The sequence below is a fragment of the Equus caballus genome, chromosome 14 (genome assembly GCF_041296265.1).
Source record: "Equus caballus isolate H_3958 breed thoroughbred chromosome 14, TB-T2T, whole genome shotgun sequence".
NCBI classification, from domain to species: Eukaryota; Metazoa; Chordata; class Mammalia; order Perissodactyla; family Equidae; genus Equus; species Equus caballus.
The window spans coordinates 35,992,739-36,011,883 of record NC_091697.1 but is presented as its reverse complement, the minus strand read 5'-3'; the positions used below and the strand labels follow the sequence as shown (position 1 = coordinate 36,011,883).

The window sequence follows — 19,145 nt, the reverse complement described above, 5'->3', positions numbered from 1 at the left end:
GACAGTTGCCCAGGATGGGAGGCGAAGGGAGTGGTGGGAAACGGGGAGTAACTGCAATGATGGGTATGGGGTTTCTTTTTGGAGTGATGAAAATGTTCTAAAATCGATTGTGGTGATGGTTTGCACAATTCTGTGACTGTCCTAAAAACCACTGAGCTGCATACTTTAAATAGGTGTGTGATTTATATCTCAATAAAGCTGTTATTTTTTTAAAAATATACTTGGTTATGAAGCTGCCATGTGAAATGTGAACCATTATGTTTCTTAAAACTAAAAACCTCAGGGCCGGCCTTGTGGTGCAGCAATTAAGTGCGCACATGCCGCTTCTCGGAGGCCCAGGGTTCGCCAGTTCAGATCCCAGGTGCGGACATGGCACCCCTTGGCAAAAGCCATGCTGTGGTAGGCATCCCACGTATAAAGTAGAGGAAGATGGGCATGGATGTTAGCTCAGGGCCAGTCTTCCTCAGCAAAAAGAGGAGGATTAACAGTAGTTAGCTCAAGGCTAATCTTCCCCCCAAAAAAAAGAGAAAAAACTAAAAACTTCAGCCTTAATATTTTATAAATGGGACAGGTTCAAACCTCAATATTTATTAAATGTGACAAGTTGTAAATAATAAAAGATAACATCTTTGCTAACCTTTTGTGAGACAGCACAATTAGTGTAAATTATACTAAGAGGAGAAATACTAAAATATGCCCTATCTTGAAATTCATTAATTTAATATCAAAACTAACTCCCTAAGATGGGCATTGTCTTACTTTACAGTTTCAAAGAAGCAACTTGCCAAGGTAACATACTTATTAAGTAGGGAAACTATTTCATACTCAGTCTGATTCTAAAACTAATTTTCTTTCTACTACCTGACTGCCTCCATAAGAGTACAGAATTAGGAATCAGAAAGCCTGGATTCAAGTCAAAGTCTGGGACTATCCCTTCCTAGTTGTTTACCCACATCAGTTTTTTTATCAGTAAATCCCAAAGGATTATAATAAAGATAAAAATGAAATAAAGAACAGGGAATGTTGTTGCACACTGTAAAATGTTATTACAATTCTTTTATTATTTAAAATAAGTCTGAATTTTCTATTAATGAAAACAAACTTTACAGATTAGAAAAACAATTCCCATAGACTAAAAAGCTGAAATCGCCACAAGAAGAATGGTCAGAAAAACGTTTTTCTTTACCTCTGACACTGTTAGGCTTCCTTTATCCTTACATAATAAAATTTTGACCTTTCTAGAAAAGCCTGGATGGTAAAACTATAGACAAAAATAGAGCTACATTGTTTCAACCAGCTCTACACCACTAAACCACATGGAAACTGAAAAACCATGAGGGAAAGGGCTGGTTCATTGTATTTTTACCCAAAATTATAGCTAATAAAAGAAACAATTTTAATTGCCCTATCTTGAACTTTGAGATTTCTCTGATAGATCATCAAAATCCTATCAACACTAAAAGCTACCACTCTATTAGCTATATGATGGAATACTCTGCCATTTAAAAGAATCATTTTTTAAAGACTAATGACACAGGAAAACTCAGAAAACACTGCTGAGAAATGAAAACAAGACATAAGAATGTTAGCTACAATTCACTGAGAACTTTTATGTAAGAAATTGTGCTAAGGGCTTCACATACTTTATCTTACTGAATCTTTACAATAACCCCTTTAAGAGATTATCACCATTTTACAGGTGAGGAAACTAAGACATTATCTTTCTGATAAGTGACACTGAGATTATAGAGCAGTAAATAAGAAATGTAGAATTCGAACTTATCCAATCACCTGTCCACTTACCCAAAAGATATGGTACTCTCAGCTGCCCAGGCACTCATTTACACACTAAAACAGTGACTCAGGAGCCCATACCCTAACTACGGCATTATACTCTACAAACACAATTTTGTTTAAAAATGAATAAATCAAGATAAGAAACACCTCCACCTCGAGCTTGAGTTGACATTCAGAGGTGTCTGGATAAGGCCACAGGAATAGATTGTGTCAGGGTTTGAGCCTGGTGGTACCGGAATGGAAAGGATATCACGTTGTCTGTGTCAGTACTGGCCCTTGGGCTCCTAGTCTAAGCTCTATGGAGAAAGATGCTACAGGAAAAGGCTGAAGTTGTTCTCATGAAGGATTCTAAGACACAGGCACATATTTGTGTGACACGAAATTAGAACAGTCATTGTCTCCACTGCAGAGTAAAACACAGCTTGATTTGAAACACTGTGGGGATTACAAGAAATGCCACACTGCTCTGGCAGCTCCAGATTTTGCAACTTTGATATCCGAGGACATATCCTTGGTAAGGATAGTGGCAGAAGTTATCCTTGGTAAGGATAGTGACAGAAGTTAAAGAGTAAGAGACCACCCTCCAGGCACCATTTTGAGCCAAGGAAATCAGACAAGGAACACAGTGCTCTGGGAAACACGTTGGGGCCTCTGAGAAATAACTAGATGAAATATTAAGGAGAAGGAGGTCCCGCTTCAACAAGAGAAGCCAAGAGTCAGTGACTATTACTTATTTTCACTCTTTTGTATCCAATGAAGTGGTGAAAACTGTAAGGTATTAAAAAACTGGAAGGAAATACCAGAATTTAACAGGTCTATCTTTGAGTGGTATAATTTCAGATGACTGTTAACTGCCTTTAAATTTCCTCTGTTTCCCAAAAATTGCCTACAGTGAACTGCATTATTTTATAATCGGGGTGGGAGGAAGGTTTTTAAAAAGTCAACCATTGGGTCTGGCCTGGTGGCGTAGTGGTTAAGTTTGCACACTCCACTTCAGCACCCCAGGGTTTGCAGGTTCGGATCCCAGACATGGACCTACACACCATTCATTAAGCCACGCTGTGGCAGCATCCCACATACAAAATAGAGAAGAATGGCACAGATGTTAGCACAGCAACAGTCTTCCTCAAGCAAAAAGAGGAAGACTGGCAACACATATTAGCTCAGGGCCAATCTTCCTCACCAAATTAAATAATTAATTGATTTTTTAAAAAGTCAACCATTCAATTCTAGTAATATAAAAATGCTATTTCTAAGATTAAATTTCAAGCCTACACCAAAATCTGTGTTTCAGACCTCTAGACAACTGTATTTTGTTATATATGCAAAGTAACTGCCAGTTTTCTTAGATTTGGGAATATATTTCATTATGGTTATGCATGTCGATCAAAACAAAAGAAATTATACCTCCTAGATTTATTATACCCCATTACATTTACTGTGTGGCTTTGGTTCACCTGTATTTTCACATTCTGTTCCAAAGTAGGAAGCTCATATTCACTGGTAGACCAGTCTTAAAATTTAGGACTAGCAAACGTAGGCAAACAGATAATATTGCTAAAGAGGCAGAAATTCTTAGCTCCATAATTAACCTCATCAAATAATCCATACCAGTCACCACCTACATACATGACTGCCTCATATGCTGATTCTGATGCATCATAACCTGACTTCCTAAAATGAGGAAAGTAATGAAGTGCAAATGGTCAAAATGTTCCTATAGCCTGTCTTTCGAAATTCTTTCTTATGTAGTATAGAAAAGCTCATGGGTCTCTTGTAAACATAACCTTAAGGCCCATTTCAAATTCAGCTTGTTTTTAAAAGCAAAAAAATTTGAGGCATAACCCCAGCTAATAATCTTGTATGATAATAATTATTTTGAAAAGTATCAAAAAAACTGTTTTGGATACCTACCAAAGCCTCAGCTCAACAGTGTTCATGAAAAGTATTTTATTGGTAAAGGAAAACTTTAAATTTAGTCATACATTTCAAAAATGCGGTCACATTCTTACCTGGAGATTTGATGTCCAGCATAGAGGAGCAGGGCGGTCAAAAAGTATAGGTAAAGCTGAACCAGATGCTGCCTTGGCAAGGTTAGTAGCACAACACTTAAGATATAACCTGTAGTAGAAATTAAGAGAGATATAAATAAAATATAATTCTATTTAGTCTCTCAATTAATCACACTAACAAAAAGAGCTTGAATTTCTTAGCTTGAATTTTTACTTTCCAACTGGGTTTCAACAACTTTAAGGTTTTTCACTTTACTATCAAAGTAAGCTTACCATAGTAAAAGCACTATGGATTTTTTTGTGGAGAATTTTTCACTCCTTTTGTACCTTTTCTCTGCTTTATAATCAAATACATCACACAATGGTACAACAGGACTCATCATCCACTTTTCCTTGATGTCTACCTATCTGTTCTATACCACTTCTCTCATTCTCTAGTCCCAGAGGAATAAATTGGTGTCTTAACACCCCTCTCTAAGGCTGCCCTTTCCGTTTGACTCAAGATCTTATTTTTCCAGCTTCTAAAGACCCTCTACCCACTACATCTTCACTCATTCCCCTGATGCCAGTCCTGACACCTCTGTTTTCAGAGGATGTGCAGGGTTCTTCCCCAGTCTGAAAGATAAACTTCTCTCTGCACTGACAGTGACTTTCCCTTTTTATATTACCTAGTTTTCTCATTCCACTGACAAATGTTATAAACTATTTATACTGATGTCTCTATTTTCTAATCATCTATTATTCTCTCTGTACCCTCTACAATCTACACACCTCTACAAACCCCTTTACTCTTCCACTCTAAAGAAACTAAGAAGTCAACAATTACCCACTTGTCAAATCTAACGTGTCCTGCTTGTCCGTGTCCCAGCATCTGAAGCAACCACCCTCAAAACTCTTCTTCTTTAGCCCTGTGACATGGAGTTCCTTCTACCCTCCAAATTCTCCCCTGAACATTCTGTTCACCTTCCCAGATGAACAGAGGAAATTTAGTCCCTGAACAACTGCTTTCCTCTCTATAAACTATCTACCTCAAACAATCTATTTTGCTGTTTCAAATATACCACTCCAAATGTATGCTATCAACAAATAGTTACTGAGAACCTACTATATAAGTAAAAAAACTTAACGATTTTTTATCCTAAGTAGACATCTCATAGCTCATGATGCCTGAGATATATTGCACTTAAATTTCCTCACATAAAATGAGTACAAACTGAGCTCTCTTCCTCATCCCTTCACAAGCTGGCTCACCCCCTCTTTCACTCTCCTAAATCCCATTCACTCTGACTCAAACCTGAGCCATCTCTTCTCTCATCGCCAAGTCCTGCTAAGTCTTCCTCAATAGGCCTCCTATATGTTACCCTTCCTTTCCAGTCTCTATGCTCCATCATAACCTGCTCTGTAATATAATAGTATACTGCTATTCTTCTTTCGGTTTCTTTCCTTCCTCCTCCATCCTATACTTCATTACCAGGGTAACAGTCCCAAAACCATCACTTTCATCTAGACAACTCTCTTGCTCTAAAACCTTCAAAAAAAGTTCTGAAGTTCTCAGCCTGATATTCTAGGTCTCGCAAAATCTGGTCCCAGTCTACTCTTCTATAACTATTTTCCTTATTAATGAGTCTTTATTAGGACACAGATATCCCTTCTTAGCACCTAATGCCCCTCTCATGCTGAATCAATCATGCTTAAAGCTAAGAAAAAAGGAGCAGTGTGCCAGAGACTAGAGGTAGAATTCAGATTTCTCATACATCCTAACTTCAAGAAAAATCCAGCAGAAGACAGAGATAAGCATGTCTATTTGCTTTGAAGTTCTTAAAATAATTTCCCCAATTTATTTTGTTAATCCCTATCTCAAAGGACTTTAGCAGTATTTAAAAGGATGTTTATTATATTTAGCAAGCATTTGCAGTGTTTGTGGCTGAAGGATTTTCCAATCAATCTATCACATGATACCGCTCCTTAGATCCTCCACATCTTTTAATGAACTATCATTTTCCTTTCCAGATATTATCTTTCTCTTCTCCTGCACATCTCATAAAAACAGCTGTCAAATCCTCTAGACTGAACAAATTGTTTTCATTCATTCTTTCAATTATCCAGTCACTCAACCCACATTATTACATGTAAAGCCATATGCATTCCTACACATGGAAGATCCAAAGAAGAACAAAGTAATCACAGTCTAGTGAAAAAATAAACATGGACAAAATTATGATACAATATTGGTGTTATAATAAATAAACATTAGAAGGGCTATGGTTGATTAAGTGATTAAATTTGACCTGGACTTCCGGGTGAATGATCTGATATTTATCAGGCCAAGAAAAGGGGAAACATTCCAGGAAAAGAGAATAACAGGTATGGAGACCATAAAAACACAAAGGATATTTTCAGGAGACAGTAAATTCTATAGGCTAGACTAGAATTTGATGTAAACAGAAAGAGTATTGGGAGAGTTCTGGGAGATAATGCTGACAGAACTGGTGGCTAAAGCCTCAATATAAAGCCTTGCATAGGATGAGTTAGACTGTGCTAATGGTTCTCAAATCCTATAGAAACCTGTTTAAGCGAGGGAAGAAAACAAAAAGAGGTAAGAAAACAAAAGACAGAACAACAACAAAAACCCTATGGCTCACCTATACCCCTATTTTCACACTCCAGTGGAAAAATAACTCTGTGATGAGAAGAAAATATATCACACAAGAGGATTTTTGAGGGATTATGAATACTTACGCTAAAACATAGTAGTATGAATGAATCGTTTGAACTACAATATGTACATAATCTAATGATTTGAAAAATACAAACCAAAACTATTGGTGATGCAAATATGTATCACTATTCATTCTACAGAATTAACCAAACAAACCACAATAAATTAAATTGATGTAATGAAGCTAACCCAACAGTAATTTATAATCAAAAAGCAAGACCAGCAGCATTTAAAAATGATGACCTGCTTAAAATAACACTGATGAATCTTCCTGACAAAATGCAGGAATTTCCGCTATTTAAAGATTATGTTAGTAGTGGGGAAAAAATGAGGACCTGGAATAAAACAGTAGCTTAGCGTATAGAGTTGGCAGGGTCAGCAATGACATACATATTTAAATAGGTCTTAGTGGTGATCTATGGGTGAGTGGTTGAGAACAAGGAAGTGAAGATGGTTCTGATGTTTCTAGCTTGGGTAATCAAGAAAACAGCTTTCCTACTGAGATAGGAAAAACAGAAAGAGGAGCAGGTTTGAGGTGAAGTAAAGCTGATGAGTTCAGTGACTGATGATAAGTCGAAGTGCCTATAGAATGTTCAGGTGAACATGTCTAAGGATAGTTAGAAATTCATTCATTATCAGGCACTAGCTAGGTGCTGGGAATACTGAGATAATAACCCCATTCCTACCTTAAAGGAGCTCATAATCTAGTCAGGAAGATAGATGAGCATATGCACCCTCAAGAATGCAGCATACTAAGTGCTATAGTGAGGTATGAACTGGGTGCCATGGGATGACAGAGGAGGAACACTAATCTCAGACCAAGGTGGTCAAGCAAGCAGTGGAAAGTGGAGAGATTTGCAGCCAAAACTATGTGAGATCACCCAAACAACAAAAGATGAAAACTAAACATAAATTCTGGGCAACACTTAAGAAGTCTAAAGGAAAAAGACAGCAAAGGAGTCAGAAGGAAGGTCAGAAAGTCAGAAGAATTCAGAAATATTTTCAAGAAAGAAGTGGTCAACAGTTTCACAAACATGGAAAGGTCTGTAAATGAGTAAACAAACGAAGCTTGAGTTTCACATTTTAGTTCACTAATGATTTTAGTGATCACAGTTTCAATAGAATTATTCTCATATTCACTCTTTTGTTTCCAACTTCTACCATGCTAGTTCTGGCTCTCATTACCTCTTGCCTAAAATCCTAACTGGTCTTCTAGCCTCCAGTTTTCTCCCTTCCACAATCCATCATCCTATACAACACTGCCTAAATCAATTTTCTTAAAATACAGTTCACCTGCTCTAAATCCTTCACTGACGCATCACTACCTACCAAATTAGGCAGAATACCTAACCATATGCATTCAGGGCTTTTCACAAACGGCCCCACTCTACCTTTTTAATATTATTTCTATTCCCCTTTTTATAACCTATACTCTGCAAAACAGTTCTATAATTAACATTCCACCAATTACATTTGGGCAGTAACTTCTGTTTGCTGTTCTAAGACAGAACCCACACTGGAAAGCTTCTAAATTTGAAGGTACAATTATATCCCATAAACACAAACTTTACCACTCCCTACCTTCATTTTCAAGCTCTTAAAAACAATTAAAGGATATAAAGGGGAGGAAAAATCACTTAGAATAGCAATAAAAAAGATTAAATACCTAGGATGAACTTAACAATAAATGTCCAAGACCTATATAAAGAAAACTTTAAAACACTCCAGAAGGATTCAAAAGAAATCTTGAACACAGGAAGGCTTTCTGTGTTCTTACATAGAGAAGAGTTAGCATCCTTAAGCTATCTCTTCATCCTAACTTAAAATTTAGTAATAATGCAATTTCAACAAAAAGGTCAAGAGGGTTGTTTGTTTTGGGAACAAGACTAGATAATTCTAAAGTTCATACAGAAAACTAACAATAACAGAAAAAGTCTGTTACATAATGATGGGACTAACTCTATCAGACAGGTAAATATAATCTAAATCCTCAGCAAGGCAGACTAAAAGAACAAAAAAAAAGTTCAGAACTGGAACAAAATATACGTGAGAATTTAGTACATAATAATCAGTGAGGAAAAGACTGACTAAACTATTTAATAAATACATGGAGACTACCAGATAGTTATCTGGAAAAAAATTAAATTATACCTATAACACACTGTAAATGCAGATAAATTCTAAATGTAGCAAAGATTTAAATGGAAAAAATGAAATCACAAAAATAATGTTACAAAACATGATAGAATTCTTCATAAACTCAAAAATAGAGAAGGCTTTTCTAACTGACGCAAAATCCTAAAGCTATAAAAAATGATTAAACCATATTAAAAACAAATTCTGCATGTCAAGAAAATCATAAGCAAACTCAGGGGATCTGAAACTGGAAAAAATAATTTCAACTCATCACAAAGGGTTAATGTCCCTAATATATACCAAACTCCCACAAATTGGTAAGAAAAGGCTAACAATCCCACAGAAAAGTGGACAAGGGATATAACTGACAACTGTCACAAGAGGCAATGCACGTTTTTCTTAAATGTGACTAAAATTCAATCTCACTCATAATAAGAGAAATTAAACCTACATTAAAAAACATCTATTTTTCACCTACTGGAGTAGCCAAATATAAAAGCTGAATAACATTCTTTTTTTCTCCCTTTTTCTCCCCAAAGCCCCCCAGTACATAGTTGTGTATTTTTTTTAGTTGTGGGTCCTTCTAGTTGTGGCCCGTGGGGTGCCACCTCAGCATGGCTTGATGAGCAGTGCCATGTCCATGCCCAGAATTCAAACTGGGGAAACCATGGGCCACCAAAGTAGAGCGTGCGAACTTAATCATTCGGCCATGGGGCCAGCCCCTGGATAACACTCTTGATAAGGATGTAGGACTGCAGGAACTCTCAACCACTGTTTGTGGAGGCACAAAATAGTAAAACCCTATGAAGAGCATATCGATCAATATACAAATGTATATTATATACTCTTTAACCCGGCAATTTCACTTTTAGTAATTTATCCCAAGGCTATATTTGGACCTGTTGAAATTATGGCTACACAAAATTTAGTACAAAACTGAATCAAACAGCACAAGACAGAAACTATCTAAAATGACCACCTGTAAAGTAATTAGTTCAATAAATTATGGTACAGCCACACAAAGAAACTATGCCACCATACAACAGAATTGGAGGCTTGTGGGGAGGCTCAACATTTAATCAAAATCTTAAGATACGGCAGAACAGAGAGTGTCAACAAAAAAAAACAGACTACAAAGCTTTCTTCCATGAATAAAAGAGTAGTTATGGCTCTACAATACATCGTCAAGTAAAACAAAAGGCTCAGAACAGTGTGTATTAAGCTATCATCTGTACAAAAAGTTGGAAATACATTTATTTTTATACATATTTACATTTATATATCAATATATCTTTATATTTACTTATATACATAAAAATATCTCTAGAATTATACACAAGGAAATAAAAATGTCTGCTTGTTGGGGCTCAGAGTGAGAACTTAGTGGATGAGGAACAGAGATAGGAGGAAGATATTTTCACTATACTTTTTATGCTTTTTGCTTTTTAAAATGTATTTAAGGGTGAAATTCTGTAAACCAGAACATTACATAACCATTACATAATACTTTGACACAGAGGTTACTCCAACCAAAAAAACTGTTCAAGCTGAAAATATCTACTCATGTAATTACTGAATTTACTCTACCATAGCATGTAATAAGTCTATCAAGAAGGTTCTGTTGAGTTCCCAAAGTTATGAGCGAGAGAGTATGAACTGCAACTGTACCAGCACCTATTCAATTTCTAAAATTAATGTTTCTGGTTATTAGGCAGCTGTTTTTATAATAAATATTTCAATCTATTGAGAAATTATATATATATAAGCATATTTTTAAACCACAGTGTGAATTACTCTGCTGATTAAGCTAAAAATCTAAGCCAAGTACCCAACTGCACTTCAACAACAGACTGAAATTTTTTTCCATAAATTGGCTAACATACAAAGCCTTTAATAAAGGGCTGCAAATTATAGTGTTCTGCAGCATAAAAGAACATTTCACAGACTTTCCCAAGGTAGTACCATCTAAGAGATGAGTTTATTGTACCCAGATGTTCTGCTTCCAGTACACTGTCTTTCCTACTATGCCAACTTCTTCCCACAGTGGCCTATTCGGTAATTTCTTAGAGCTGTAAGAGGTTCTCAGGGCTAAGCTTTCGTACCCAGAAAGTCCATCTACAGTTAAAAATAAATCTCAGAGACAGGACGACTCTTCATAATTTTATAAAACATAACCCTTCACAATTTTACAAGAGATATACTTGTTGATGGAAATTTCTAATAATAAAAAATACTAATAAAACCACTATAGTATATCATTCAAACCACGTCTTGAGTTACGCAACAGTAACGTTAAATGAAAATATATTGCCATTATCACTTAAACCAAAAATTAACCTAGAAATTAAGGATCATGACTTTTATTCTTGATAAATTTTATCTGTTTCCTGCCTATATTTCTTGACTTTGATTTCTTTACACTCAACATTACTTTCACCACTAACTCCAAATCATATCAATTATATTTCAAGTATTTTTTAAATATTATATAAAATATAATATAATTTTAAAGTATATTATAATAATATTATACTTCCTATATTTCATTTAACTGAAATGAATGATTTATCTTCAACTGATATTAATGTTTTGGAGCAATAAGGAATATTGGATTTAAAAAAGCTTACTTTCTGAATTACTACCACAACCCAAAATCATGACAAATTAGAACAGGCCAAATATCTGGAAAAGCGTTTCTCATTACATTTTATCATAGTAAAACACAAAATGTTTTCGTCTGCCTTAAAGTTTCATCCAGTAAAATAAATCCAACACTGTCTGTTTTCCTCTAACGTAAACCAGAGTTCATTTTACCCAAATTCAAAAATATACAAAGACATAAAATAAATCAGAATGCTCACTAAAAGATTAGAAAAGGTGATGTAGACACTTACCTACATAATGCATATTAAGAGCCAAATACTTATATTGGAAAAGAGGGTTGTTACTGAGGCTACTTCTTTGGATCTGCTGGAAGAAGGAGCTGACATCCCATCTGTACAGGACATCCAACAGCATGATGCTTGGCACCCTCAGGGCCACATTTAACACAGCCTCCAGTTTCTCCTTTGCAGCCATGTTTTTTCTTGGAACAGGCCTAAAATTCAGAAGACACAAAATATAAAAATAAGTCAGCTCAAATAGCTTTTAGATATCCTCTTAGGAATCTAAGGATTGCCACATACTATTCAAAAACTATGTTACAATGGATAAAACTCCTTAGCCACATCTACTACTTCTAGATATTTATGAAATAAGCTTTGTATTGTGTTTTCACCTTGACTCTTTCAAGTCTGCCCAATCCTAAGATTCTGATTAAATGTCCAGGCCTCAAAACTTAGTTTTAAAAAGCCCCAAACTCCAAATCTAGGCATTTAGTAACAAAATACCCTATAAGAATACTCCAGCTTTTGTCCAATTGACTTGAAAAGAAAAATTCACTCCTATGAAATTATGAGAGATTTACGCAGCTCTTAAAAAAGGGCAAATTTTAAATTGTCATTATATGGAAAAGCCTAAGCTATTCAATAAAAATCTGATAACTGCACATTTAGTTTGCAGCATCTCATAGTCTATCCTTTTCCTTCTTACAATTAAAATTAAAGTATTAAATGTACATGATATCAATACAATCCAGATAACTCATGATATAAAGGTAACATTAGCTATAATATTGTTTCCTTGAATCATTAAAGTTAAACTCTTGGTCTGAAATTCCCGTGGTCTGCCTCCAAAGTAGGAAAACAATGCTCATCTTCCCGTGATACACAGACATGCTGGCACACGGAAGAAGTCAGGCACTGTGAGTCTGCAGCCCATCTTTGCTTAGCTGTTGATGAGTAGTAGGAGTAGTAGAATGGAAAAAAAAAAGTCATGAAGGATCTCCCTGGACAACTTACTATTTAAAAGGGCAAATTCAGCGCAATACTGCTTTAGATGATAGAGCCGCAAATTAATCCAAGGAATTATAAGAAAGAGAAGAGGGCAAACAAAAGTGGGTAAAGGACAATTTTCACAGTAATGATAATTCTGGATTGTTGGCTCTGACAATATCCTTTTAAAAATTTTGCTGAGAACGCTAAACACAATTCTAGCTCTGGCAGAAATTTCAGACATTACAAGACAAATGAAAACATTTATTTCTGAAGAAAATTATAGTGACAGATTGCTATGCTATGGTTAAATATTTGTCAGTATTTCCATTTTACCCTCTAATTTTCATAGCTTCCTAGCTTAGTTTAAAAAAAAAAAAAGGCAACTCAACTTGGAACACTGTTAATGTTTTTTAATCTCTGAAAAACTGATGGATTTTATTGATCAGTGATTGCTCATACAACATTCTCATTACCCAAATGTTATATATATATCCTACCAATAATGCAGAATTAATGTTTTTATAAATACTGTAATTCTGATTACTTTAAATGAACAAAACCACCTTAATAATTTTCTTTTGTAAGAAAAAAAATATTGTAAGAGAATCAAAACCAAATAGCTGTATCCTAAGGGCAAAAAAAGCACTGAAAAATAAAATCTCTAATCAATATTTATCGCACATTATACCATTCAGGAACCTGAATTTCTCAAAGCTCACGATATTAACAAAAAAAAATGCTGGGAAGAAATATGCCAAAATATTCACATTAACAATCTTTCAACAGTGGGGCTGGGGAGATTTTTATTTCCTTCTATTTTTTTCTCTTTGCCAGATGTCTTAGAATACCCATCTATTATTGGGGGGAGGGGGATATACTTAAAAAAAATTCTTGGTAAAAAGTGTAATGTGCCTACGCCATATAGTTGACTTAAAGAAATATACGGGAAATAACTACTTACTCTGGTAGTCAAACTGTTCACTCAACGCACTCTTGGGATTTTATTTTAAAGTACACAACAACAGATTTTTCTCACAAGCCACCAGTCACGTGTAAAAATTACCACGTACGGAGATAATAATATCACTGACAGGCATTATACCACAATGGCAAAGTAACTATTTTTCCACATTCTAGAATCCAATACAAATCACTACTGCTTTTGTAAGTAACAAAAAAAGGGACTATTACTAAACTAATACATGTGGTCTATATTTCATCTAACTCGGAGCCCTCCTCTGTTTTTAATATTTTGTTATTTTTAAATGTACCAACTTGCACCATTTATTGTAGCCCTTAAAGGGGTAAACAAAAAAATTTAAACTAAACAAATAACCAATCCTGCATTAGAAACCAAGACCTGAACTTGTAGGGGAAAAAATCTCCCTAATTCTTACAGAGGATGATCTCTCCTACAAAAGAAGGCCATTAGCAGAATGGCACATGTTCCCTCTTAATTACCAGTACTCCTGCCTCACAAATAGAAGAATAAAAAGAAAATCTTGGGTCCCTAAAGCTGTTAATACAGAGGAATGTCCAAGACAGATCCCAAAACTCTACTGCATAGTAAACTCAAGACTGAAACGTCTGAATTAAGGAGGATCTTGGACAGAATGAAACATGCTCATTTAATAACAAATCTAATGCTTACTAAATATTTCATTTATTTCTATATGTGAGTGTTATTTTATCAAGTCATTGGCAAGCTGGCCATGTATAGGGACATGTACAGAGGAAACAAATTTAATACACGGAAAACTAAATCTAAAATGTTACCCACAAGAGCTGCGGAAGGAAAAGAGAAAAAAAATACTTCCCCCCAAAGTTTATAATTTTGAAACTTTCTACAGTAGAAGCACCACGTGACAGGGTGACGACCATCACAAATAAATACCGTACACTACACTCTAACACTACACACTAAACCAACACCTAAACAAAATGCTGAAATATTTATCTTGTTTGCAGATACATGAAATCACTTACACCTGGCAAATCACTATATTAGAAGTATGAGGTAAAAATGGACCTTTCTCTCCTGGGGTGAACAGATTACCATACCTCTGTGATGTTTAGTTCAAGCTAATTTATCTTTTTCCTAGATTTATTGTCAAACAGAGCTAATAAGCCTATTCTAAGTCAGAGGGGGCTCAAAATTCTCTTAAAACCAAAACAATACCAAATAATCCTCAAAAAAAGCAAGAGAACTGAAGGCAAATAAAATCTAAAGGCTTGACACTCCTAAAGCCAAATATCTAAAGCTACTTCTGGCCCTGTTCCATTACCTACATTTTACCTTTCCTGCAAGATTTTTAAATTTCCTCCTTGAAATGTGAAAAGAACCAGGAGAGTAATATTTCAACAAAATGTCTCACAAGTAACGTAAACTAAACGTGACTCAAAGATGCTCTACAGAGTAAAACAGCTTAAAAGAAAACCCTTTCTTTCCAACGACGGCAAAAAAGGCTCAACAAATGCTAACCAAAAACAAGACCACAACGATTTCATTAAATGACTTCCCCCTGCTTATACACACAGCAACGTCCTGTGCACAGCTCACCATTCATATTTGTGGGTTACGAAACACATGAGGCCTTATTCTACTTTCCTGAAAACATTGCATTTTGGTTTTGAATATGAAGAAGTCAAACAAATCATCTTGAACAATATGAAAAACCTAAGTTTTTAAAGTCACAGCTCAACCTGTTGAAGAATTATGTTAAATAAGAAACAGAAATGGAATATGTCCTCTTATCCAAAAAATGAACAGTATTCATATCTCCCAGATAAAATTCCTTTTAAAAAGACAAAAATAAGAATGCCATAGATCCAATTCAAAATTATTCAGTACAACACAATTTATGGCTGAAAGTTTCTACACCTTTTTCCCCCATGAAAAGAAAAACATACTATTCTTCATCATTAATCTCCTTTCTTTGTCCAATCCAACTAAAAAAACATTCTACCATCAGCTAAAACCCATCTTAAGAAAAATATATTTCCTTTACTGTCCATATGTTAGGATGGTTAGTCCTGAAAATGTGAGAGGGCAAAGCTAGACCTTAAAATCCTAAGTAAACTCCGCCAAAACTGAGATATCCTGGAAGAGAAGGCACTTCTTACATAAGCACTGGCACGTTTTAAATAGAGCTGGTCCTCCCCACTCTCACTCACTGCTAGCTAACTTTTATGTACCTGATTTTCACATAAACTACTAGCAATTCTGTGGCAGCTCGTCATCTCCAAAGCGGCCAAGACAGAGTCCACTCTGAATACAAAGGCCATCTTTCAACTTAAGGAACCAGACAGAGGAAATAAAAACTGCTATCTCTGCCACTGGGCGCGCAGCCTGGGTCACGACTGCAGCACCGACAGCTCATCCTTTGGGCATGATTCAAGATTCAGTAGAACTGCACACTCTGTATTTTAAAAAATAAAAAGACACACAGTCCTCTCCTCTCCTTCCTAACTAGTTTCCTGTTTACTGCAGACTGCGATGCAAAGCCATCCATTAATCTTTGATGCCTTCTCACTGTAAAGCCCCTTTCCTCTCTCCCTGCACCTCCCCCGCCCCTGACGCCTGCTGATCTCAGATGCGTTTGAACTATAGTAACCCCAACCCAGCTCGCTGCAAAGCAGGCAGCACAGCAGCAGCAGCAGCAGCAGCAGCCGCGGCGGCGGAGCTGCTGCCGCCGCGGGGCTAGGGGATTACGTCCACAAAAACTCTGCCAGGAGAGAGGCCCGTGCCAGGGAGCTCTCCTCTCGTCTGGCCAAGGATGCTGCCCGCCACGCACCAAAAAGCTTCCGAAGAAAGACGCCGGCGAAGTTCATCACACCCGAACAAAAAGGGGACTCATTCCGGAAGGGAGGTCTCGGGGGTCCTTGGGTGGGAAAAGCAGAACTGGAGGGGGATGCAGAAAGGGTGGCAAGCGAGAGAGGAAGCGATGAGGACAAAAAGGAAAGGATAAGGAACGCCTCACTGTTAAACAGGACCGACAGACGGGATGCAGAGCAGATGGGTCCCCATTCGAAAAACGGCTTGGCAGGCCTTCCCCCCCCCCCACCCCCAAACAACCTCCAACCGCATGAAAGTGGGGAGGCCGAGTTTGGGGCTGCGTGGACCCAAGGGTAAGGCGAAAGGAAAGAGGGAGGGAAGCTGAGAAGCAAAGTGGACAAAGACGCAGAAGAGGGAAAGTTGGAAGTGGGAACTGGGGGAAAAGAGCAGCTAGGAAAGCAGCAGCTCAGGAAGGGGCTTAGAAAAGGCCTCGAAACAGGGAGCTGGGCAAGCGATGGGGGAGAGCTCAGAGTGAGGGCATCTCAGGAATGCCGGGGGAGGTGAGGGTAATCTCCAGGAGGGTGGGGAGGCGGCGGCGGACACAGCCCGGGGCTGGGGGAGGGGACTCCGTGCGGGGCCCCGAGAGGAGAGGGCAGAGTCGGAGGGAGAGGGTGAGGGGCCCGGAGGACCGCGAGAGGGGCTGGCGGCTGCGAGGGAGGGGGCGCTGCGGGTGAAGAGGGGATGTGGAGGATGGGAGGAGAGGAGGGCGGTGAACCGGGAAGGGGGAGAAGAGGAAGGAGCGGGCGACGGGATGGGGGAGGGGAGGGAGGATGTGGGAAGTGGACGGGGGGCGCCGGGATGAGAAGGGGGGTACCGCTCGGTCACCTCGGGCTGCGGCCTCCCTCCCCGGGGGGCGGCACCGCCGGCGAGCAGACGGGCTCCGCAACTCCTCGGCTTTCTCGCCAGCCCTCCCGTTCTCCTCGGGCGGCGGCGGCGGCGGCGGGGGCCCGGACGGCGCGGCTCACAGCGGCGGCTCCTCCGCGCCGGGCCTTGGTTGCTGCGTCTTGGGAGGCGGCGGCAGCGGCGGCGGCAGCGACCCGACCCGTGCGGTCACCATCGTCCGCGGCAGCTGGCGCTCACAGGCCGAGCCCCTCAGCAGCCGGCGGCGGCCATGGCCTCCTGCGCTCACTCCGCCCGCCCCCGGCGCTCTGCGGCGGCGGCTGCCGGCTCCCGCTTTCTGCGCCTGCGCGCCGCCCTGCCAGCACGGCGCGCCCCCTCCCCCGCCCCCGCGCGCGCTCCCGCGCTCACTCACAATCACACCGGCCGGGGGTTCCCGCGCTGTCTCCGGTACGTGGGCGAAAGACACACGCCTCCCGTGGCCCGCACAGCCGGGCTCTGGCGGCTATGGAGACGCCTACCACGGCGACACCTGCACGCACACTGTGACACCCGCCATTCTGACACACGTGCGCTCTCACACTCCCCAAACACCACCAGCCTCACGCGCTCACACCCACACTCACCTGCCGGGACCACGTGGGAGAATTGGAGGGGCTGATCCTCAGCCGGTGCAACCGCAGTAGCAATGATGCCGGAATTTTAGTTAACTCCCTCACTGATTGGCCTAGACTGCCAACTCCGTGGCGTCAGGGACCATGTCTGTGATGGCTCAGCAGTGCCTAGCCCAGAATAGGCGCTAAATAAACCTCTGTTGACTAAATGAGTGATGCCCGAATAAATGAATTGAAACTGTTCGCTATCTTTAATTTTAAAATTCTGACCTCTTGGTTTAAAGAATTTGTTCGAAGAATTTTACTATAGTATGAAATGAAATGGCATTTGTGTGTTTGTTTTTTGGTCCAAGGTTCCAGTGATTAGCGTACACACCCTCTTCCCAAGGTCGAGGAAACCCATTTGTTCTGCCTGAGTCGCTAGCACTGACCATCGTTCCTACCTTAATTTAAATGCCTACACACTTTTTAGGGCAGGAGCTGTTCCGAACTTCCCCCACAGTAGAAAGCCTGGAGCACGTTGTGTGTGCACAGAACGAAATCACAGATGTTGCTAGTCTTCTGGGCTTTGGCAGGACTCCTTATTGCCCAGTTTTTCTACTGCCGTGCCTCACCATGACCTTCCACAAATTCCCCCTCCAGAAAAACTCCCTACACTGTTCTTTGCTTTGTCTTTGGTTAGTTCCTGGAGAGCCAGTAGCTACTTGGAACCAGTCTGGCCTTTGAGGGTGACAGTGTCTGTACAGTATACACAGAAGACACACAGCTAGTAGTGGGTAAAATGTCGCAACTATATGGATCATCCTGAAATTGTGAAGCCTCAACTTCTGCATGTTACAAAAGAAATGAGCCCACTTCAATCTAGATTTCTGTGTTGGGGGCCTTCCTTGGAAATTCAGGTCTCTGGCCTCTGCATTTCAAATGGCAAAACCCAGTTCTGAGCAACCTTTGTATCCTGCTAAAATTGTAAAAGCGAGCTCTACATTTAGAAAATGTAATTATTGGAGATATCAGTCTATCAAATTCTGAGTAACTTCTCTTTTACTAGTTCGATAGCTCTGTAGAAATCAAGTTTTAGGGGCTGGCCCGGTGGCGTAGCAGTTAAGTTCGCCCATTCCACTTCAGTGGCCGGGGGTCTGCCGGTTCAGATCCCAGGTGCGGACATGGCACCACTCATCAAGCTATGCTGTGGCAGGCATGTCACAAAGTAGAGGAAGATGGGCACGGATGTTAGCTCAGGGCCAGTCTTCCTCAGCAAAAAGAGGAGGGTTAGCAGCAGATGTTATGTTAGCTCAGGGCCGATCTCAAAAAAATAAAAAA

At 39.2% G+C, this 19,145-nt stretch overlaps 2 protein-coding genes across 4 annotated transcripts in view; one reads left to right on the top strand and one right to left on the bottom strand.

Moving 5' to 3' along the window:
• Positions 1-17,792, bottom strand: part of RNF145 (ring finger protein 145) — a 51,540-nt gene extending 33,748 nt beyond the window's left edge. Inside the window, exons 1-3 of one of the 3 annotated variants that reach the window (XM_023617308.2) lie at positions 17,627-17,792; positions 11,559-11,761; positions 3,810-3,918 (exon numbers count right to left, since the gene is read on the bottom strand). In XM_023617308.2, the coding sequence (XP_023473076.1) occupies positions 3,810-3,918; positions 11,559-11,742 (293 nt within the window). In that variant the 5' untranslated portion in view covers positions 11,743-11,761; positions 17,627-17,792. Of the gene's footprint in view, positions 1-3,809; positions 3,919-11,558; positions 11,762-16,333; positions 17,047-17,199; positions 17,556-17,626 lie in introns of those variants that run through there. The other 2 variants (XM_023617307.2, XM_070232989.1) reach the window with 2 other exon arrangements.
• Positions 17,145-17,897, top strand: LOC138917343 (actin nucleation-promoting factor WAS-like). The gene has a single exon (XM_070233353.1). It carries the CDS (start codon positions 17,145-17,147, stop codon positions 17,895-17,897), a length of 753 nt encoding a protein of 250 aa, XP_070089454.1.
• The last annotated feature ends 1,248 nt before the right edge of the window (positions 17,898-19,145 follow it).

What these genes read in the sequence shown, in the direction of transcription:
- LOC138917343 (XM_070233353.1), top strand. Translation starts at nt 17,145, where the DNA reads ATGTGGGAAGTGGACGGGGGGCGCCGGGATGAGAAGGGGGGTACCGCT.